Source organism: Motacilla alba, chromosome 1A (genome assembly GCF_015832195.1).
Source record: "Motacilla alba alba isolate MOTALB_02 chromosome 1A, Motacilla_alba_V1.0_pri, whole genome shotgun sequence".
Classification (NCBI taxonomy): Eukaryota; Metazoa; Chordata; class Aves; order Passeriformes; family Motacillidae; genus Motacilla; species Motacilla alba.
Genome location: NC_052031.1, coordinates 22,041,341 through 22,065,601, shown reverse-complemented (window position 1 = coordinate 22,065,601; position 24,261 = coordinate 22,041,341). Strand labels below are relative to the sequence as shown.

At 35.0% G+C, this 24,261-nt stretch overlaps 1 protein-coding gene across 24 annotated transcripts in view; it reads right to left on the bottom strand.

Moving 5' to 3' along the window:
* Positions 1-24,261, bottom strand: part of CADPS2 (calcium dependent secretion activator 2) — a 287,279-nt gene that overhangs the window by 54,965 nt on the left and 208,053 nt on the right. For 10 of the 24 annotated variants that reach the window (XM_038155811.1, XM_038155825.1, XM_038155813.1 and 7 more), the window contains 6 exons: positions 20,484-20,547; positions 18,361-18,484; positions 15,894-15,914; positions 5,071-5,174; positions 3,495-3,503; positions 1,341-1,497 (listed from right to left, as the gene is read on the bottom strand). In XM_038155811.1, coding sequence (XP_038011739.1) covers positions 1,341-1,497; positions 3,495-3,503; positions 5,071-5,174; positions 15,894-15,914; positions 18,361-18,484; positions 20,484-20,547 — 479 coding nt within the window. The remainder of the gene's footprint in view (positions 1-1,340; positions 1,498-3,494; positions 3,504-5,070; positions 5,175-15,893; positions 15,915-18,360; positions 18,485-20,483; positions 20,548-24,261) is intronic. The other 14 variants (XM_038155817.1, XM_038155822.1, XM_038155833.1 and 11 more) reach the window with 3 other exon arrangements.

Sequence of the window (24,261 nt, the reverse complement as noted above, 5' to 3'; positions counted from 1 at the left end):
TGTTAATTAAAGAATAAGCACTGAGGTATGTTCCACTTGGGAATCACTTCTTGGTAGAATGGTCACTTGCCCCTTGCTAACATGTCCACTGATTAATAGGGGACTAATTTCCATGGTTTCTTTCCAGTAGTTCTGGAAAAAGAAAAAGTGTGTAATTTTCCAGATGGTTTTCACCTGCCAGAAACTGTCATTTAATATATCTATTACCATTAGGGAATTACTGAAATTGGTATACAGGTGTGATATTTCATACAACAGTTGTTTCATGTGCTTCAGTTAAAGTTTAAAAGTTTAGTTAAAGTTTATATTTGTAATAGTTGCTTTAACATGGAAGTTTTCATAAAATGTCTTTCTTAAGCCTATTCTAGTAATTTACCTTATTATCCAATAATCTTTTAAGGAAAGAAAAACCAGCAGCCTATTAGCAATCTCTTGCATGTGAGGACAGCCCTGTTTATTTTTAACACTTCTCTCAAGTTGGAACCAAAGCTCAAAGGAACACAAATGACACAGCAATAAAGTTAAAACTGGTGTCACAAATCCTTCTTGTAAGACTACTTTAAAATACCTACACAGTTTTCAGAAACCAAAGAATTGTCTTAGAAACCAAAGAATTCTTACTAAAGAATTGTAACATCACAACTAGGGATGTGCTTCCTAAACTGAAAATGTATGATGGTAGGAAAATAGGCTGAATATCCTACCTGATTATGGGCTTCAGATTTTTAATCTGGAGTTTAAATGATTGCAGACCCCTTAGAGTTGTGCACAATCCACCTTTTGGGAGTGCAGCTCTTCAGAGATCTGCGGCAAGATTGAAATATTCCTGCATCCTTTTCAGCAACCTTCTCAATTGCCATCATGGCAATTTTAATAAGTTTCTGAAGTTGCAGTTTGCCCAAGAAAGGATCCAAACAGAAAATTTCTTGTGTGTATTTTATTCCATTCATGCTAACACTACTATACCTTTTATAGACATAACTAGTGTGAAAGTAGTTCAGAAGGCTTAGAAGGAAATATAAACTACAACTTTATTTAAGCAATATAGATTAAATGCAAACTATCAATACCTCTTACACTACTTCTACATATTTGATTCAAAACTGAGTAATTTGAGAATACCAAGTGGTTAATGCACTGCCAGAATAAGGATTGAAATAGTGCAAGGATAGAGAGAAACTGCTCAGCTTGCAGGAAATGCAACACCAGGACACGTATCATAAAAACAGGCACTGTCACTTTTATTTTGAGTATTATCCTGTTTAGAAACACATTTCTAAGGTGTGGGTACATTGAAAAATCTTACACTAACAGTATGTAAAAAAAAATGAAGATCTTACTGTCATTTCTGAGGGCATTATTCAGCAGCTGGAAAAGTGGGAAGCTGTCCCAGGAGTCTTGTGGCTGTGCCTCAAGTGCTGAATCCATGTCAACAGAATACAGAGACAAAAACTTCTCTGCATGCTCAGCCAACAATTCTGGCCACCAAGCAAATGCCTGCAAACATGACAAAACAGAATTACTAAACATAAGCCACAGCCAAGAGATGTGTTCTGTCTACGGCAGAACACATCTGAGTGTGTCACGTCATGTCCTGTCTCATTTGGGGAGGAAGAATGAGCCAAGTGAAAAATGTGAAAATATTTTATAAAACTTTGCATCAAAGAAAAAATAAGAAGTCAAACAGATTATTGTGGGAAAGGTGATATGATCAGAATAACAATATAACACCAAAAAATCAAAAAAGGCAGTATAAATGCTGTTTTTCCAGAGAGCAAATAAAAGCATGAAGGCCTTACCCTTGAAAAAATGACTGTATATGTTTCTTTTGATTTCATTAAATTCTAGAGCAGATTTATTTATTTTTAAAATAAATCTCTGTGCATACATTTTACATTCATCTGGTAATCAAAAAGGATGGTTTATTGTGAAATTTTATTCCTTGAAGTCTGAAGGGGTTTTTAACAGCTAGAGAGTGATTTTAATTCCTATTTTTGCCTTAAAGATATCAGCTTCTTCTGAGGAAGACATCCAGTTTTCTTTGTGCAAATGCTATAAATCTTTAGAAGTTCACTAATGTCTGCACTCATTTTCAGTAACTTAACATGCTGGAACTCTTTTCTCTGTCAAAAATTTATATTCTTAGGCAATCCTTAAAGAAGAGGTCTGTGAAAAATATCATCAGCAAGTAAAGCCAGTTCTTCATTAAAGACATATAACTATTGTACCTTTTTACCAGCACATAAAGCACATAAACCTTAAATGCCAGTATTGCAGCTGAGCATTGGATCAGGGGGAGCTCTGTGATCCTGGAGTTAAAGATGAAGGTGGAAGGAGTTTATGAATCAGGATGAACATTGAATCCTGCTGAGAGTGTTTTGCTCAGGGTTTATAAGAACATATCACAGTGAGAAATGCCTACACATGCAACACAGGAAGATGTCATTGCTTTCAAACTTATGACACTCATTTTGAATATCTAATTTTGGATATTTTTGAGTTGCCAGCATGGAACATATGTAGCTTGATCTACACAAGAGCTGTGGATCCGCCCAGCTTCAAACAAATTCAGAGAAATCATCACTTGCAGTTATGAAATGCAGGTCCTGGGTGGTGTAGACTTATGTGGTCAGGTCTGAAAGGCATCAAATAAAAGACAGCTTCTGTAAAGTGGTCTACAAATGTGTTTTTGCATCATGGACTTTCTGATGACTGCCTGTAGTTCTTTCTGACCTGGGGCAAATGGAGAAATGATGAATTGGCAAAAGGTTTTAAAGAAATGCTGAGCATCTCCTGCTATTACTGAGAAGCACTTTGTGTGTTCCAGTGGTAGGACTGAAGGATGACAACTGGCACCACAGTGAGGAGGAGAGATGAGGCTTCAAAATCTTGGCAAGAGTTTGTAATGGAGTCTTTCAGTTTCATCAAACAGGAAGAAATTTCTTATTAATGAACCTGTTGAAGTAGGAGTTAATTAAAGTAACAGGCTCCTCACTCTAGAAAATAACTACATGAAAATAAAAAAGTTATATAGGCACCAAGAGGGGACAAGGAAGCAAAACTCTTTTCAGAAAATATTGCCAAAATTTCAAAACAAAGCCAAACCAAAACTAGAAAATGAGCACATTTTCTCTCCATTTTCTTCCTTGTTGTAAATGACACTTCGAACCCAGACAGAAATTCTTCTGACTCTCTCTCAAGAGCTATGTATCATTGCAAGAGAGAAGAATAGAAAAAAAAAAAGTTAAAGCTAAATGTAACAGCACAGTTGCTATGGATAATAATAGGCTAAAAGCAATTAGCAATGGGTGACACACATTCTAGGAGAACAGAAACAATGCCTGGAATAAAGGAAGAATGGAGTTCTTAGAAGTGACATAAATGTGGCTATGCAACACCAGAAATCATCACAACAGTTTATGCTACATGTTCAATGCACAGTTCCATGCTATGAGCAGAGCAAAACAATGCTTAGTTCATCAGGAATCACATACCTCTCTTCCCTTTGAGAATCCCCGAAATTTGTAAATGTTATGAATTAAAAAAAAAGAAAAAAAAAATCTAGTATTAAAAAATGTAATATATTATTTTACAGATTACTGATCCTATTTGTTAACTGTAGCATCAAACTGAACATTTGCCTAACATTATGATGTGAAGTCGCCACACTCAACAATCTTTTTTGAGTAGGGAATGTAGAATTTGCCATTTTTTTCCTCAGATATATTTTAATACTGAAATTCTGTATGCCCTATAAATTTCAGTGAAATTGAACACATATTACATGAATGAAGGAAGGGGAAAAATAACATAACATTATCTTTTTTCTTTTCAGGGTACCTTAGATTAGACTGCAAACTTTTGCTGAATAAATTTTTTTGAAGGCACATGCAATATACTTATCCTTCTGAAAAACACCACATCTCTGACTGCAAATAAGTAGTATAGAATGCAATCTTTGAACAGAGATCCTTAATCATATATGTATGATTTGATTTGGGTTTTGTTCCTGTGTTCTTTTCCACAGAAGTCCAATTTTCTTACAGTCATGCAGGTCCTCAAAAGACAAAGACCACAATATATACATTTTATTAAGTAATCATTACTCTCTAACACAGTGGTAACAGTAGTGTGGAACAGGACCTCCAGGGAATTAATTTCAAATCATCAAAACAGCTGTTTCTTCAGTATATGATAAAACATCTATAACAAGTTCACACATGACAGATGTAAGCTAAAAACCAGATTCCATAGTGTGATATAAAACCAGATGTTTTGAATGATCATATTTTATAACTATATATACTGGATGATGTTTATCCATTTGCATATTTTCGAAAAAAATATTTATTGAGTTTTTTGAGAACATTTTAAAAACAATTTCCTGAACCTTAGAAAACTGTATTTATTAATTAAGTTTCAATAATATATACAGGTGTATCTGGCCAAGTTAATTTTTGTAATTCCTTGACACAAGAGCTGCTAGAATTCTAGCTATTATGGTTTCAGTATCAGGAAGCAAAAGATGTGAAAGTTGAGAAACATGAAATTGTTTTATTTCATTTTTTCTACCTTACAATGCCATTTTTAAAAGCACAAGTTTAAGAGCATACTTTTCCAATCAACGGAAGAGCAATGGGAATGAGATTATTATACCTAGCATTATTTCCTTACACATATTCTAGATCTATACAGCATGATGAAAACCAGCATTCAGTTATATTTTTTCTATTCTGAACATCAGGTGAAAAGTTGGAAGGAAAAACTGTATAAGGCTATGAACGTTTTCCATACCATTTTAGCACCTCCAGCACAAAGATGCTTTCTCTTTTTTATGCTCTTTAATTTTCGTTTCTAAACCTACAGTTCATTCAAGTGAATTGAAGTAGAGTTTTATTTCACTTCACTTTACATAAGCTTCAAGTCTCTTATTCCTCTGTAAATGTGAACTGCCTTAAACATATGTCAGAAAGGAAAAGTGAAATGTTTCTTGACAGACTTGCTTCGCATCAGAGGAGAGAAAATCCAGGAATAAACCGTTCTCTACCGCAAATGCAATTACAGCCTCACCTCTGAATGATGCTCTTCATTTTGCTGCAATACTTCGATACAGAGTTCTGCAAGGTGAAGAACCTCTTCCAGTTTTCTTGCAGGTGTTGCTTGATTCATAGTCTCTATGAATATAAAACGTAAACCAAAATTGTTTTAGTTACAAATATGATTTACAGTAAGAGAAAATTATGTCAGAAACTAATGGGAATGATGCAAACTGATAAAATTCTAAAGTAAAAGAAATTTCAAGTATTAAGGATAATGATTTAATACACATAAACAGAGTTGAATGTCCAGATTACTAAAAAGGGAAAATAACTCACAAGAGCATCAGTGGTCACTGTAAACATGATCTGATTTAATTTGAGAAATAACAGGTGCATCACTATATTAGATGCTCAACTTTTGCAATAAGAAGTTCTTTTTCTCTTCAAGGCCATATATGCAAAGACAGCAGATAGTGGAGACCTTTTTTGTTATTGTCAGTACTATGTCTTCTCACCAGCTGACTCATTACTGTCATCAGCAAAATTCATACCTTTTGCAGCAGTCAAAAGTTCCAAATGTTTAATCAAAAAAATTCAATTTTAAGCATATTTAAAAATAAGAAAAATGCAAACCAGAATAATTAATACAACTAATTTCTAGTAACTAATTATTCAAATAACTAATTTTCTACCTGCTGTTCATCAGTAACGGTGAATCTGAATTCTTTTCAATACCATAGTGAAAAATAGCATTATGCAATAAGGATCTTATAACAGAATTAACACAAGCTGACTAAAAATTCCACCTAAAAGAAGTACAAATGCAAAAGTTACAAATTACATGAGGCTCACTTATTCTGCCCAGAAGACTTCAAAAAGAAGGGAAACAACAAAGGTAAACCAAATGTAACTAAAATACTTACAGGGAAATTAAACAACAATTAGCTTGCAATTAAAAAAATCATAGCACTAGATTTCAGGAAGAATCACAGGAGATTAGGGAAGAGTCCAACAGAATTTTTTACAAACATTTCAATCAGTAAAAGTAACTTGTCTGACTACATAATCAGCACTGTTAGGGATAACTTCAGCATGAGAAGCTATTAGAGCTTGTTTACTTAGAAAAGCTCTTGTTGCTAAGCATAAATGTATGGTCACATTAACCAGGTTTGCAGAGAACTCATAAAGCTGATAACAAGGTCAGTGAGGGTTTCAGTAATTCCATTTCCTTATTTTTTGTGCAAGTTTATGGATCACATGGATAGCAAATCATGTGAATACACATCTTCATATGCAGAAAATTCTGTGACATTTCCGTTCCACTTTGCATTCATCATTACACAGACCATTAGCAGATTATTGAAACAATTCACATAATCTCCTTGGTCTTGGTAAGAATATCAATCTGCATGCAGCAAATATTTTTAACACTTGACATTTCTAGCAAGTCAGAGCAACATTCCAGACATTTTAAAGGCAGGTGACCTTGTCCAGTTCTCTAGCACTAACACATTAATGCATATTACAGCAATGAAATATAGAGCTTTGATGCAACTTTTGAAGAAACACTGGATTAGAATCTCCAGCAAACATCTACTTCAAAGTGACTAATACCCCACATTGCTTTCATGCAAAAACCAAGCAGGAAAACTAGCTATTGAAGCAACTACAAAGAATGTATTCAAATCTTATTAGAAGAGACCACATAACCAGATATTTTCAAACACTTTTTTTTTCTAAAACCAGAATTTAGCTCAAGAAAGAGTTAGTGTAGGAACACAGGTCAAGCACAAAGCACACACAAGGCACAAAAATACATTCATAATGCCAAGATCACTGTTTTTAATACTGTACTGTATTGCCTTTACAATCCTTATACTGTACAATGATTATATGAATATAACAAGAAACACATTGAATCAAGAGAGATTAGCAAGGATCAGCCAAGTGCCTATTATTTGGGTTTTATATTATAAAGATTACTATTGGATTCAGACTAAACCAGTGGTTTCTACACTTATCCTGGACTGAAATTGCTCTTTCTCCCAGTGGTCAGTGTCCTCCCCTCCCTGAACACATAGCAAGTACAATTCATATAGATCATACACAACACTAGCAGTGTCACTGATGTTAATGAGTCTTAATAATAAACCAGTGGTATTAATAGAGAGCATGACTGGAACATCTGATTTCAGCATAAACAACTCATTTTATTGCAAACTCAGCCTGATCTTCATTACCTCACCACTAACCAAGTAAACAAAATAATTGCATGCATAATTGCATACATTCCTAATGAAACTAAATAAGCTGTAAAATATTCAGAAATTATATCCTAAAAGGCTCCTCTACATTATTAAGAAAGTAATTCTAATAATTATGTTGAATCTCATGGTGCATTTTTGCTCTAGAATAAATTCACTTATTCCACACTTGCAATTAGCTCAAGATGGGCTAAAAATGGCTGTTGAACAGATACCATTATCAGTAGGGAGAGCAGGAGAAAAAAAATTTACCACCTAACTGGGAGATTATCTTGCTCCACCATGGTGATAAGATCACAGTGAAGAGAAATGTGGTCTCAGGCAAGTACCAATTACATTGAACAAGGCATTAAGGAAATACAGATCTGGTCATCTGTGCTGAAGTGATGGATTTTGACCAGAAAAGGAAAGGAAAGGAGGTTTTTTTTGTTGTTGTGTTTGTCTGAAAGGCATCATAAGCCTAATAAAATGAAGGATGAAAGTGAGGATCAGGAATGTTCACACACAGGCAATGTAGGAATACAGTGTTCTCAAGGTGGAAACAGCTGGGAAGGAGAGGACCTACCTTTGATCAGGGATGATGCTGGCAGAAGAACAGATCAGTCATGACAAATGATTTAAACTAGATATTCTACAGTTTTCAGTCAGTGTGGGACTAATGTTCAGGAAGTTTTTTTCTATAGGATTAGCATGTTTAGGAGGAGAAAGAGTAAGAAAACTGAAAATACATCTTTAAGTTGAGTATGGCAGGTTTCCAATTGATGTTTCTTTGCAGGAATGACTAAAAATGTGTCCTTTACCAGAATGAATCAATTCCAATTTCATGTTTCCATAAAACTCACCATGCTATTTAGTAGTTTACACTGAAACTATTTATTACTAGCTAAATATATGCAAGTTACCCTTAATATTTCTAGCTTTTCACAATATTTTAAAAATCATTATTTTCTTAGAAGATTTGTTCATAAGAAAAGGTGGTAGTGAATTGTACTCAGTCTGTATCCTTGGACAAATCTCTCTAGTTTTTTTTTTTGTTTACTTATTTGCAGAATAAATCAGTACCTGCTATTTCTTTTGCATGACATCGATTTCTCTACATTTCACTTAAGCTTCATATAAAGCCTCCTTTTCCATGTAAGTTACCACACCACCTAGACATTTTTCTCTGTAACTAAACACCTTTCAAATGCTGGGGAATATGTCTTACGGATATCCAGCAGTTACATGTGTATTTACACAAGGGGCTATGAAGTAATTTGAGAAATAAAGAATTAATTTTACTTTTTTTTTAAAGCCAAGCAAGTAGTGTATGGGAAACATGAGTAGCAATAAATTCTTATTTGGAAGTTTTAGAACCTCCAAAACACCTGAGCCAAACACTGTGCTCGTCTTTGTAAGCATTAAGGAATTACAGGAATGGAAATCAGTGCTGTCAGTTTTCATTATATTCGTGATGTCTTCCTTCCCACAATTACTAAAGGTTGTTAAGATGTGTTTACACTGTTCAAACTAACAAGTTGCAGCAGGAGTCGAGTCAGTAAATATGCTGCTTGACATATTTTAGAAAATAAACAGAAAAAGCCATCAATCATCTGTTTCCAGCTTCACATCCTGCCAAAATGAAAAAGCAAACCAGGCTTTGCAAATAATGGATGCTTTCTCAAGTATGCATTACCAGTGAGTCACACAGGTACCCAGCAATATTGTTAAATGAGCTAAGTCAACTGAGTGAAGCACTCCTGAAATGAAAAAGTGACTGCTTCATGAACCAACGGAGCCTCGGGCCACAAGGGACTGTCAGATCATCCAGTCTCACCTCCTGCATCACACAGGTCAGGAAACTTCTCCCCAGCCCTCCTTTTCGAGACAATCAGGATGTCTAAAACCTAACAACAGTGTGTCTAAAACCTACCTTAAGCTTTCTTTCCACAAGAGAGCTGAAGACATCCTTGAAGACAAATGCACAATTCACCTCTCTCATTTTCTCCCCAGCATGTAAGCTGTTAAACACGTGTGATTAATTTCTCATTGACATTTGCTGCACACAGGAATCTGCTCATTAGAGAGGCATTTTTTTCTTGGTTATAAATACAATGCAACTAGGAGACTCCTGACTCTGGCCTGCCAGTCTCCCCCTCAGTGACACAGCATATATCCCTTACAGGTTTTCCCTGCCTCCTGTTTCATCCTTGCCCCTTTTCTTGCAACAAGCATGTCCAGAAGCAGTGTGTCAGGAAAGCCAACCTGTCTCCAGGCAGAGGTATTGGAAAAAAGGCAAGTATGCTGAGAAGCTCCCAAGCTCCCAGCCTCAGTGGGCTCACAGTAAAGCAGGACACAATGTAATTGATAATACAGACACATCACAATTTGAGCTTTATGGAGCCAACTCTGCTCCAGCAGGGCCCATTCATTTGGTCTTTTTAACATGTGAAACCTGCAAGATTGCTTGAAGGTAGTACCTTACTAAACCTGAACTGACTCTGAAGAGTTAATCCAAAACTGGTATAATCTACCCACGGGTAATTTAGATTTCACTGTGCTAAATTTGTGTGCAATTTCTCACAGAATTAATTCTGCATGAAAAAGTAAGGAGGTAGATCTGGAAGGACATTCTATATTTTTCACATAAAAAAAAAAATCCAGCCTTACACAAATAGTGGAATTTAGCTTTAATTATGAAGCTGAAACCAGTCATTCCATAATTGCTTTCTATGATTTCAACAGCATTTTAAATTCTAGGGGAAAAAAATTGAATTAATTACCATTATTAGCTAAGTACAGAAAGATTGTGAGATTTGTAAAAAGTTAGAGTTCACAACCCCTAGTCCATGACCTATCATTTTATTAAGGGTGTCATGCTCCAATACTTTCTGGTTTTTAAAATTTATCATCGTATTCAATGGAATTACCTTCATGAGGCAATCACATGTTTTTATTTTGTTTTGTCTTGTTTTCTAAAGGGACTTTGGCTCATGAAAAAGCATAAAAATAGCAAAATCAAAAAGGTAAAACCAGAAGAAAATCTCACTTTTTGCCAGCTGATCATCAAAGCATTTGATATAAGATTTTTTTGTATTCAGATTTTGGCAACACAGATACAAGCAGTTGGTATTTTCCTTCTTTTTCTCACTTCTAATTTCACTTCAAAGGGGGAAAGAACTAATATTCTCAGTACTTCCTGATACTGTAGAAGAAAACTCAGAGATAACAAATATGCCAAACTGCAAGGCTTCATGAATAAAGAGAACTGGATAGATTAATAACTCACCTATCAGATGGAGAGAAAACTGGCACTTGAAAATGCAGACTTAGTAAAAAGTATTTTTAAAAAAAAACAAGAATATTTTAAGATTCTAAATTTTGGATCCTTACTGAAAAATGAAAACAAGAAATCTAATGCTGGCAGGCAAGAGGAAGGGAAAAGAGATGTTGAGAATTATTAACCGAAACAAAATTTGAAGACATTACTAATTGAGGACATAAAATGAACAGAAAATAAAATAAAATAAAATATAACACAGATTTGCAAAGGTAGGTTGAACTAGACTTGTGCATGTCTAGATAGGATATTTTTGTATAAAAGAAATTCAGTAGATCTTATCTATTCTGACTTTAACGAAGCATTTGATACTGTGCCTCATGGGAAAACTACCAGTTAAGCTGAAGAAAATGAGGATTAAAAAAGAAACTGTGTGGGATATAAAGAAGATGCCTCAAGCGAAAGGGAATAAGCAATGCTGAGAAAGTGCAAAAAAAGGATTATTGAGAAATTCCTTGAAGATTCATCTTAGCTTCCTTAATATTTTCCCCAGAGACGTTAGAATAAATATTAGAAGCACAATGACAATGTGTAAAACATGGGAAATAGAAAGATGCAGTAACAAGAATTTGATAATTCCGAAGAATGGGAGAGAGAAACGTTTCAAAATACCTTCAAGAGTTAAAGAAGGGACAATACATTTTGACACATGAACAGCAATAAAAATTTCCTATAAACTGGGAATATGTCAGCTCAAAATGATCAAAACTCTAAGACTGGGTTGAATTAACTTTTTACAGACGGGTTGTGTGACACAAGCATGATACAGACATCAGAACCTTCCTATATCAGATGTTTCTGCTGTAACAGCACTGCTATTACTGTGCAAGGCATCTAATGGGGATGACCAATGTTCAAGAAGATGGAATGCAAACTTTAAAAGTGAAAGATTCCTGAAATGATAGAAATGAAGAACAGGCAGTTACTCTGAGAAAAGGTGATGAAAACCTAGGTTGCATGAGTACTAAACTCTTGTCTAAAAATGCATCATAGGGCATGGAGGAACTGGAGATGATGAAATGCTAATGAAGGATGGAACTATCCCTCCCTCATGTGGGATACAGACAAGGCTGGCATGCTTAAATTTGGGAACTAATTTAACGTAAGGTGATGATACACCTGTACAGCAAATAGGACTTGAAATGACATTCCTCTGGGTGAAGCAGGGGACTGAAAAGGGGAAGCACAGTGACAAAGACTTACTCAGGCCTACTGTTAAAGGAGGATGTAGGGATGTTTACAAAGGAGTATCAGGATGCAGTCTGGGGATTCTTTTACAGGTACAAAACTGAAACCAGGGATGTTTGCCCATATCCTCATTTCCATTTAGTTGCACAACAGAGATCAAGAAGGTGCTATGCTGCTGTGCAACCCACTTCTGTTTGTTCAGCGAAATGAACATGCATGGAGAGCTTTAATCAAGTCCTCTCCACGTACAATGACTCTCTCCACTTGCCTTCTCAGCTTCAATGATGTTTGTAGTGTTCTTCTTTTTTAAGCCAGAGCTTCTGAGCCTTGAGGGCATTTACATACTACTCTTCCTTTAGAAACTTGTATGTAATGAGTATGTTAATGATTGATGTCTTAAAGCCCAGCATTCTGAGTTTCTCCTGACCTTCTGTTGTATGGAGTTAACATTTATTCAGCCTTTGGCAATCTTTCTGATAGAAACAAATTTTGGCATGACAACTGATTTGTCTTTGAACAATTGTACACTCCAGAGTAACTATTTGTTACAATTTTAATGGAATTTACTCTTATTCCTTTTATTCAAACTGTTTGGTAGAAGGAGCCCAATATACTGAGTTACTACAGAATTTTAAAAACAGTGAGTTAAAAGACAACTGAACTTATAATTCAAATCTTTAGAATGTGTCTATTGCCTCAGAAATTAATATCCATGGACAATGATAAATACTGCCCTGTTTGCTTTACAGACATTTACCACTTTAATCCCTTTTATATCTGCACAGCAAGGTAATGCCCCTGTGCTGAAAAATGTATTTATGTGTAAGTTTCTGTCTTTTCTCAGGCAATACCAGCAGCAATAGCAGAATTAATTAGTCCTTAGCCATTCAGATTTCTAATAAATTTAAGAGGAAAAACCATTAATTTATGAGAAGGAATAAATAATGCATTTTATTACTCTGTGTGTATGGATGTGTATAAAACATAAGTAAAAATTAAGAAGTCTGTGTAAGGAAGGCCATCTTTTTTGAGGGAGAGAAAACAGGTGATGGAGCCATGCAAATTTCTATAGGCTCTTCACAGGAAGTATGCAAAATGCATATGAAGGATGCCGTTTGCCTCTGGCCTTAGAATCTGGCAGGTCCATTTATGTTCAACATTATCTACAGGAAGAGTTAATGTAAGTTAAATACTGAATAAGACAGGAATACATGCCATACACAAAACGATTTAAAAAGTACTTTCAGGTAGTGAAATCTCAAAGGCAGCATATGCTGAAATGAAAATGACTCATACTTAAAAAGAGATTTTCATGTATTGATGCTGTGATTCATATCCTTGAAAAATTATAAACCCTTGCTGCAAACTACCAGGACATTATTTGAAAGTTCTTAGATATACTTCAAAATTATAATAGTAGGTTTCCTGCTATTCTCTTCATAATGGTAATTACACTGACTGAGCAGATTAGCTACTCCATGAGAAATTCAACTATACATTTAATAAGGAATGTCATGCTGAACCCTGTATAATTGCCATGGCAAATGTAATTTTTGTTAAAAAAGTCTATTCTATATTCATAACAGTACAATGATGAGGGATGCTCAATAAAATGTCATCCTGACTGTAAACAAATATTTTTGATGGAAGTGCTGCTTATGCCACCATGTTTGCCACTAAGAAAGTAACCCCTGTCTTTGGGAAAACATTCAGAGACTTGTTCAGGTGAGACTGTGAAAATGAGAGCACTTGGGGAATAGACCTGGGAACCCAGCAACCACACTGCCAAGAAAGGGTTCTCAGAACAAGAAGAATTTGCATATTCACCTCTGTATTACTTAATAAGGACACTCCTGAAATTCAAGCTTCATTATCAGTATATAGTGCACAAGTTCAAGGGTAAATAACAGTTATCTAGAAATAGTTTTTCTCATTTTCCACAAAATTACAATGTATGGTATTAGGGCTAAGCACACTGTACATCAAGTTCATGATGAAATCTGTAAGAGTCCAGATAGAGACAATAACAGGAGCAGGATTTGGCCCCAAAATGTATTTGGATTCATCTCAGTGGCTTTGTCTTTTGCATCAGAGAAATATGTTCAATGCTTCACAAAATTCCAGTGGATCCATTCTTCTACTCCTTTCAATAAAATGATTTTTTTTCTGAGTTTCTGATTAATTTTCAGTTGCATTTTTAGCCAGAACTGATATTTAATTAAGCAATTAAATTATAAATGCAGCCTATAAACCTCTAGCTTCAGCTAACTCAGACAGTGAACTTACTGACTATATGTGAGAGGCTTTCCTCTCATCCATTCTCTAATCTAGTTATTTGCCAGGTCACTTAAGGGACAACTTTGCTACCCTGTGTTAAGAAGGGCTATGGTTTCTTTCAAAGCATGGAGAAACCTAATGTAAAATGATTAAAATCAGGTACAGCTATTTATTTATTTATTTATTTATGTGTCTGTAACTATGTCATCTATGCTTAATGGTTTTGGGTTTCCCACATAAAGAGCCTGAGAAGAACTAGGATTAGCAAGTGTGTGGCACAAGGAAGATTCGTACTTGAGGTGATACTCATTGTATGAAAGTGTATACATTGTATAAAAGTGCACCAGGAAGGTTTTGAAGTGCAAATGTGCAAGGAAAAAATCTCTAAAATTTGCCAAATGATTTTCAGTTCATTTCAATTAATTGTTGCTGAATTTCTAATTTCAAGAGATATTTTCTTTAATACCTAGAGGTGTAAAAATATTAAACTGAATATTTGTGCTATCTAGTTTAGGTATTTAAGGGAAGGGAAGGGAAACTGTTTTTAGGGTTTTTTGCATTTGGTTCTGTGAGATTGGCCTTGCACAGAGAAACTGCTGAAGGACCTTGAGAGCACTGGAGTCCCCTGCCTAAAGAGCCTCTCCTGTTGATGGCAGGGGTCAGTAGATCATTTCAGCAATGTGGGCTCCCACCAACTCACCCTAACTGACTGTGCCATGAATATTCACTCTACCAGTGCACTGCCTACTCTCTTCTCCAAAACTTCCAAAATATCTCCTATTTACAGGGCATTTAAAGCTTTTAAACAAAGAAGAGTGGAAGTCTTGGAAATCAGTGGAATTTTTTACTTCAGTTATGGACACAGTTGTTTAAAAAAGAAGTCTTAATAATTTACGAGTAATTTTCAAGCCCCTCATTGGCAAGGAGCTTCTCTGTGAATGACTTTCATGCAACTTTGTTATCATCACACCAAGTCTTTCTTTCCAGATGGAAAATTAGTTCATCACAAGAGTACTACCAGCTCAATGACCCTTCACATAAGTGTGTTTGATATTGTTTGTGAAACCCCAGCAGCACCACAATTTGGGTATGTATGTCAGGTAAGACAAAGCAGTGCACAGCTCTATTTCGCAGTCTAGATATGCACAATCCCTCCTATTTCTATGCAGCCAGTTCTACTCAGCTGCAAATACTACTTCAGCTGTGCTCTTTGTATGATGATTTTTAAATATTGGGATATAAGAACTCAAAACCTCCTCCCTGTATGATTGGAGAATATACACCGTATCATCATAAAATTAGGAACACAAAGAACTACCTTCCCATATAACCCTCAGCTATATCTAGAAAAAGAAATGTATCACTAAACAAAGCCAAATCAGAGAAATGTAAAACCAGTTTTACAATATTAGTTTTCCTAGCAATATCTTCTTTAATAAATTGAGCAATTCTGTTACAAAACATACCATTTTTGCAGAGGACTATGAAATTACATTTTTCTAAATGCACAAACTGTTTTTGCATTTAACAAAATTAAACTTTTCTGCATCATTTAGTTATATCCCTTTCGCTGAAAATACAACTTCATCATATTCCAAACCAAAAAGTTAGCTAAACTGCTAATAAGTAGGTACATCCTAATTAAGTATCAGTGTAAATACATGGACTAAACAACACCAAAATTAATTTTAACATTCACAAATGTTCTGGTCAGTATCTTGGTATTGTTCAAATCAAGAAAGATAGTAACAACAGACACAACACACTACATCTGTAATACATGCAGACATGCACACAAATAATCACCTGAATCCTTTTCCGCTGTTGCTAAATAAGGAAAAAATAGGGAAAGAAAAACATCATTACAGAAATACAACTCATATAATTAGAGAAGACTAAATAGCACATAAGGAGTTAATAGCTTCTTAGCATCTTGAGTACATCACACTAGTGATGGGATTTTTCATGTGAAGGAGAAATGGTGCATCTTTCTGAGTAATATATTTGCATTTACTAGCCCTTAATAGTCTTTATTTCAAGCTCAGGCACTGAGCTTGCATCCATATTGTGCATGGGAATTCAGAAACACATATGAGAATATTATTTGTATTAAACCTTCTTTGTATCTCTACTTTTTAGGTATTTGCTATTTGTCTGTAGCTGATATTATCTTGTAATATTTACATTTTGACTGACTAATATGATGTTGTTCACTAAAGAAATAGTCAAAGGACAAAAATCTCCAAAAGATGTGCCAGCCACATTTGAGGACATCAGTAATATTATAAAGATAAGGGTTCTATGCTTTTTGTATGCAATTGGAGGAGTAAGCATTTAATTTAAACACTAACATAAATTACTTTCAAGAGAAGAATGTAACTTCAGTGCACAGATACAATAATGCTCCTATAAATCTAAAGGAACAGAACAAAACCTATTGCTGAAAAATATTACATTTATACTGGTACAAAAGTAGGATGTTTGTAATGACCAGAGTATCAAAAGATATCAATACAGGCCTCATTGCCACTGAAATCCAGTGCATTGAATTTTCTGATATTACGATGCTGGAGTCCTTCACTTTCAACAGTACTTTATTCTCAGAAAAGTACTTCACTTATTTCTCTTTATATATGCAATGATGAGTTGTGCTTTGAGTTAATAAGTATTTGAGTGTAAAACTATAGATTTTTAAATAAATCTAGTTTTGCTCCAACCAAAAGGCTATAAATCCAAAAAAGAAAACTGCAAGTTGAAATATGGGAGTCAGTTTCATGTGCTGTTCTGTGAATATCCTAAAGTGCAAACTTTGCTACTTCAGGGGAAGTCCCCCAATTCTCTATGATACAGAAAAAAGCTTGGGAAAATATTTATTTATATCACAACAAAAAACTTCCCAATCCATTTTATTGTCAGTGTGTTCAGGTATCTTTTGCAAGCTTTTTTCAAATTATAAAAATGTTTCTACATTTATAGTCATTGTTTCAACAGGTTTGATACACGACTTAAATACTGAACATTAACATTTCCCTTTATGAATACATAAGTATAAAAACATTCTTTTTTTCCTTTTCATTTTCCAGAAAAGATTTAACATTCATCCTTTTTTTCTTTAACACAACATGATATCATAATTAATTATGATAAACTGGTTACTAGGATGGTTTCATGTTGTTACTTCCATGATATAATACTGGTTGCCATAGTGATGAGATGGATCTTTTGTTAATCACTTGTGCGATCAGTTAACTCATGTTTTTCAGAGAATTTGAGCAGAAATAAAAAATGGGAAAAAAGTTGGCTTTATAATACTGCTAAATATTTGAGGCTTTTTCAATTTGCTCCTAAGCTAGCTCTGTTTCTTCTGGTGTATTGCTAGAAATACATGCTATTAAAAAAATTAATATGCATCCAATTTGTATTTTTAAAAAAACAGAATCAATCCTACATTATTTCCCTGAGATTAACTCTAGCTCCAAAAATCCAGTGCATACAGCTTTCTGTTCTTGAATACATTTGGACGGGAGTATCTCTAGCTTTTTGTACTTTATGGAGAATAAAAGTCTGTCTTGACAAGGCATTTGACTACTATGACTTACTTTTTGTTCTACATAAGGTTTACAAATAGTAAAATGACATTGTGCATCCTGGCCATTTTTTAGAGCAAAATTTTAGTTAATTTCATGATATACGCTATAGAACATACCAAACTTTCAGAAAAACTCCTGATTACCTTCAAACGTAGTATTTTGTCCCCTTAATTCATTAAACCAGGATGTAATTTAGGTTTTAATAATCAGATTATTATTATACATCTGATAACAGAACAGCTAAAATAAATACCATTTATCTATTTGTCTGCTTTATAAATACTTCAGAAAAGAATAATACACAGTTTTCAAATTTCAAGGCAGCAACACTGCTGTTAAGGAAAGAATTTCCTGTTAGTAGTTTAATCACTAGAAATAGCTAGAGAATAAAAAAAAATAACCCATAAACAACCTCTTAAATTTATGAAGAACTCAAAAGTAAGAACAAAGGGCAACTTAAATTAGGAAGTCCTAGTCTTTTATTCAAACAGGGTCCCAGGAGGCATATTAAAGCAATGAATAGGAAAAAGCTCCGCAGTTCACCAGCTGAGATTTTAATGAGACATTTCCCCTTGCTGTGGAAGGGGTTTGCTGTGGAAAGGGAAAAGGCTGCTCACGGAATATGCAGTTAATAGGCATTGTTGGCTTTTACAGCCACTTGGGCAGCTGATTGCTGTACTAACCTTCTATTTTGGCATATTCTGTAAGTCGTGTGTAATTGATCAAGGCAGCCTTCTCCAGACATTTTCTAACCACTTTCTTCACCTCTTCCGCTGGTATAGGAGTGGCAATATCTTTCATTAAAACCTGTGTCAGAGACAATTATACCACTTCATTACAATTACCCAAACACCACAGGAAAAGGATAAAAGTATCCTGAAGTTACTACAGATCTGATAATGATTAAAGGCAGAAGTCGAAAAGGAGCTATTTCAGCTGATGGATCTTTGTCTTTGAAGGTTTCTGTTCAGCCCTGATTTGACTGTCTGTGCAGTATTTATCCCTTCTGTTTGCCATCTTGCAGCACACCAGTCAAGCTTTGGGTGACATTCAGACCAGTAGAACAAGAGCATTCCGTGGATGGGCTGGATCAGTTACCACTAAAGATGTGATTGTGGAAATTGGCTTAGTTCCCAGCTGTGGAAAAACTTCCACCATTGCAGAACCACAAACTCTTCAACAGGGTAAAGTTATTCAATTTCAACATGTCCTTGCTGTGAAAAAGTCATCTATATAGTGGGCAGGGAAAACATTGAACTTCCATCAGAATAGTTTATTATGGACAAGTAGAAGAAGAGTCCATATAAATGTTTTCAAAACATGTGAGTTGTTACCTCACCTATTGCAAGTGAGGTAAACCAAGAATCCATACCTCTTTATATGAATGCAGCATAATATACTCTGGATTACTATGTTAAAAAAAAAATGTTGATAATTCACTTGCATTTTTAATTTAATTCTGTACTCCATTAACTTTCAACAGGTAATTGTAAACAAAACTCAACATGTTTTGATTACATTTTCGTGTAAATAATAAAATTTCCGATAACTCACAGCCTTAAAAATGCTTCCCAAATGAATCCCTGGACAAGCTACACCCTTATATATCTAAAAGTTACTGCTAAAAGAAGGGAGCAAGAGATGCAGTCTAGGGAAGGAGGTGGTAGAAAAGGAACTGGTTCAGCAACAGAGAAGCAATTAGGAAGACATTTCTGCAAAGCAGACTTCCAGAATACCTGCACACAAATATGACTTCTCTATCTGTGTTTACTTGCTTTTTCAATTAATAACATCTGAATTATCAACAAGTGAATTTACAGTATTCAAAACCTTTCGTTCTTGGTCTGATTTTTTTTCAAATTTTTTCAAAGACAGGTAAAATAAGACAGTTCACAAATGTACGGAAGCACATTTATTCCCAGACAAGACTGACAGTGGTGCTGCTTGAGCACCAGTTAGAGCACCATTACCATTTGCAACAGCAGGAAAGGGGAGAGGAAATGGATGTTTCAAAAAGCACAAAGGAACCTACACAGCACTACAATCACTGAGATGTTAAGTGAAATAAACATATATACCTAGACTACCTGTGTGTTTTCTGAACATGGCAGAGGTTTTCTAAGAGACAATCTCTATCCATGAAGTGTTCTGCACTGCAGAATAACTAATATTTACTCAAATTTTGGCAAATCAACACAGCCTGGGACCTAAGCTTTTTTGAATTCATAACTTCATCAGACTCCTGCTGATACAATTCCTTTGGAATCTCTGCTGGAATTTAAAGTCCTTTTTTCCACAGAGATGACTGAGATGCTTTTATCATGAGGTATTCTCCTTTCCAGTCAATACAAGATGATTTGCTGTGCAGGAGTTTGCATTTATAGCTGCCCGTGTCAGATTTGCTGTGTATAGCTTTTGCTTCTTAAATTGACTCAGATGATGCATTTATTAAACATTATTTGAATTATACAGAAGGTTTTTAATATTACATATGAGTATAGACAATATCAGCAGCATAGAAAGCATAAACAGCAGGAAATGGGGGGTAGAGTAGACTTGTACCACTTTGGGGGTAATGCTGGGTAAGTGGTAAATAAAAAAGGACCAAAGTCACTGACTAAAGTTCAGTGGCTTCAAGTGAAAGTCCAGTAAATAATTGTGGAAGACAATGAGAGAAAAACAAATCCAACCATCATTCCAGTAAGCAGTTAAAATCAGCAGTAAAATAATGAGTCTGCTTTCAGCAACCTGAATGCAAAAATAAAATGCAGGCTCAGCAGAACTTAAAATATGTTCTCAAACTTACCCTTTCAAGTAATGAAAGTGTGGCTTTTAAAGCTCCTTCAGGACGTCCAAAAGGGAAACAGTATCTTAAAAAGTAAAAGATAAAAAAAAGGGAAAAAAGGAGAAAGAAAAAAATAAGAGGAACATAATATTATCAGAATTTTAAAATCTGCTTTATGAATTTACTTTAAGATGTATCTGTATCAACTTGTGTTATGTTAGCAGAAGACTCCCATACCTGAAGTATTAATAAAAGCAGAAAGCCTCTTCAGTAGTCTACCATGAAGTACATACATATAACAGCAGTATCAGCCAACCAGCATTTCATTTTAGGCCTAAGTGCAGAAAAAACCCTAAAAGGCAGAAAGCATCACTTCCAAATTACCAGCTATGAAGAATATTTAAATGTCTCTGATGAGTTTAATTGTCATCTTCCTAGAAAGAGGTACTATTTCTCATGTAGTCATGACTGCTACTGGACCTGTGAAGCAGCATTCTGTATACTGTATTTTATTTTAAAATTAGGTCAAGACAAGGATAAAATGTCAACTATTTTAATTTCTAGAGATACCAATGCTGGCAGATATTCTGTGTTTTTTTCTATTATATTAAAGTACCTTGGAAAAGCACTTATCTTAAATTTTATCAGCTACAACTTAAACCATACCCACTCCTAAAATCATGTAAATTAAAAAGTGATTGCATTCATAGCTTTATTTTTTATTTTTGTCTGCTGAATGATGCAATATAGCAGGTAAATGAGAATACAATGCTCAGGCAATGGTAACTTCTCTTAATCCTGTTTATAAAATCTTACTGGGATATCCCCAATTGGAAAAAGGATTTTTTGCTTTGCTGAGATTATTTTTTTCTTATTATTACTCACCGAGAACAGTAGCCTCCTATTCTAATATTTTCCACAAGTCAAATCTTTTCTAATGATAAAAGGATTCAGACCAGTGAATTTTATATCTACATTTTGGTCAGCCAAAATAAAGCCTTTAAATGAGGTCAAAACAGGATTTCCTGCAGCGAGGATTCCACTATTTACTTTTATCTCTGTAAAGACTCCAGAGATAAAATTCACACAGCCAGGCAAGAGGTTAAAGTCCAAGACCTTCATGATAGCTTTCTCTGAAATATTGTCTCTTCCACATTTGATGCCTGAGAGGCTGGCAGAGATCAGAAGTCTCAGTGGGTAGCGAAGGTGACAGAGAGGAAAGGTGTAAGTGCCTTAAGAACTACTTTAGATGACAGCCACTAGCACAGGATGGGCTGACTGCATGTTAATCATAGTGGAACCAGGCTGACAGCAGTGAAAATGAAAATTAAAAAGGCCACAGGGGGATATTAAAACTGGAAGGTGCAGGTCAGTTGGCAGGCAAGGGAGAACATCTTTTTCAGATGGGTGTGACCTAGTCACTTAAGTGGACACACCAAATGTTCAGAGCTGCTCTGAAAAGGCAGGAAGAGGCATGCACTCTTCAATTAAACTGCCCATGACAGCTGACCAGTGCACACAACACTAAGCAATGGAGAGAGGGCAAAGCTTAGAGTAAGTATCAACAATATTCCAGAGGGGAAAAAAATGCTGATGATCCTTGAAAGTCTTTACCACTCATCCCCTAGTCATAATGATCAGTGTGATTACAAAATGTTAAGTGAGATTAGAGGAGCTGCAAATTCAAGATTTCAACTCTAGACATACACACTCGACTGATATCTCATTAGGACAAGGAATGATGACAATATTTTGGGACACAGGATTGAATTGCTTCCTTAAACAGCTAATTTAAGACCCACAAAAAAAATCTTATTCTGGATTCAGTCTCAAATGTGAAGAGGACATAGTTTGAGAGGTACAGAGCAGAAGAGGTGCTCTGTAATAATAATCGTAGGACAATACAATTTAATAATGTAGCAAAAGAGAACAGGCCAAAAAATTCAGAGCATGTACATTTAGCAAATGTATATACAATTTCAAGAATGGGATCTATGAAAAAATTGAAGAACTTGAAAAACAAAAGCAAAAGGTACAATCAAAAAAAGTAAGAAACCTACAAGCAGCCAGAGGTAAAATTCAAAAAAGCAGGAGCCAAATGCATGCCACAATTAAGAGACCAAAGTGGTAAAAAACAATCTGACAGCCTCTCTGTGATTCCATGAGGAAGTTAAAGAGGCTACCATAGAGAATCTGGCATCTAAAAATAATAAAACTTGTCTGAATAGGGAAGCCATAAAAGTCTCTGAAATATTCTAGGAAATGTAAGAAATAAACAACATGGTTGCCCAAACTGACAGCAGAAAGGACAGTGGAAGCAAGAAATCAGCCTGGGAGATGGTGGCACTACCTGATGACAAGGAATACAGGGCATTCAAGGACAGTAAGGCCAAAGAGAGAAATTCAGTGTATACTCTGCATAAATCCTCACTGTTGAATGTATTTTTCCAAATATTCTGCATTTCACAGTTATCATAACAATTTTGAAGGACTGAAATATGGAGTTGTTTTAATACCATGTTTTCCTAAGAAAGCAATCTGACACCAAGGTTATTCTTTGTTAATCCACAGCGGTGATCCTTACACATTGAGTCAAGGTTTTATTTAAAATACTACTTGCAATGTTTTGTCAGGATGTCCTACATTGTGACTTCATGTGCTTTATAAATTCAGATTGTAAGGCACTATCTTTTTTCTTTCTTCCAGTATTATGCCAGTATCCTCGTTTAAATCCAGACAGTTCACTGGATTATTTTATTTTATTTTATTTCTAATATTTGTTCAAAGTAAGAAATAGTAATTACTCTTCACCTGGCAGAGCACAGTTTGTCTGTATTGATTAAATAGGATTTTAAGGCAAACCTTAAAGTCCTCTGAAGGATGAAGTCATTCATATTTGAATGACACATTTAATTGCTCTCAAGGAGGAATTTCTAATGCTGTTGAAATATGCTCAAGATCCACCAAGACTGAGGCAGAAAGGTTCTATGGTCACTGTTGCAGCCCAAGCTCATCAACTCTAATGTGTAGGTTAGCAGACATGATGGGGATTTTTATTTGTTCCAACTTAAAAAATCATTTAGACTTTATTGTACATTTTCTAATTAGTCTCATGCATGTGAAGACCTGAAGGTAGGGAGCACTCTGTATCATTTCTCTTGTAAGAGCTCTTTGTTCCCATAGAAGGGAGGAAAGAGGAAAGGAAAGACTTGTTTTTTCCTGAAAGGAATACTCTCCAAGGAGAGCTCTAGCTCTCTTTAGTTTAATATGGATATGAAGTCCCAAGTGAAGGCTGCTATGCCCTCTATGCTCAAAAAATCCCCAATGACCTATGATGCCACTGAAAACTAGATATTTACCTCGTCAAACCAGAGAGGCATTCAACAAACTCACAGTCAACCCTGCCAAACAAAAGTTCTGTTTCACAAAGAACTATTTAAACTGTGGAACTGGCTGTTATGATGTGATACAGAGACAAAAAAAATCTATACATACAATCTAAAAGGATTAGATTGACAGAATAGTGGCAGACAGGTTAACTTAGTGTGACAAAGTAACAGGCTTGGTGGTCTATCTGCAATATACTCCTTCTCTAAACATCTTCTGCTGGTATTGACAGTCCTTAATATGAGGAACTCCTTATTGAGCATGATGATCCTTAACTTAAGAAAAATAAGCGTATCATGAAACCAAGAAAATTACATTAGACATCATGAAAAATTTTAGCTGCCATCTATTAAAGACATTCTCTACTCATATGATTGTCTTGATCCATAGTAATTCAGAAATAGTTATGGCA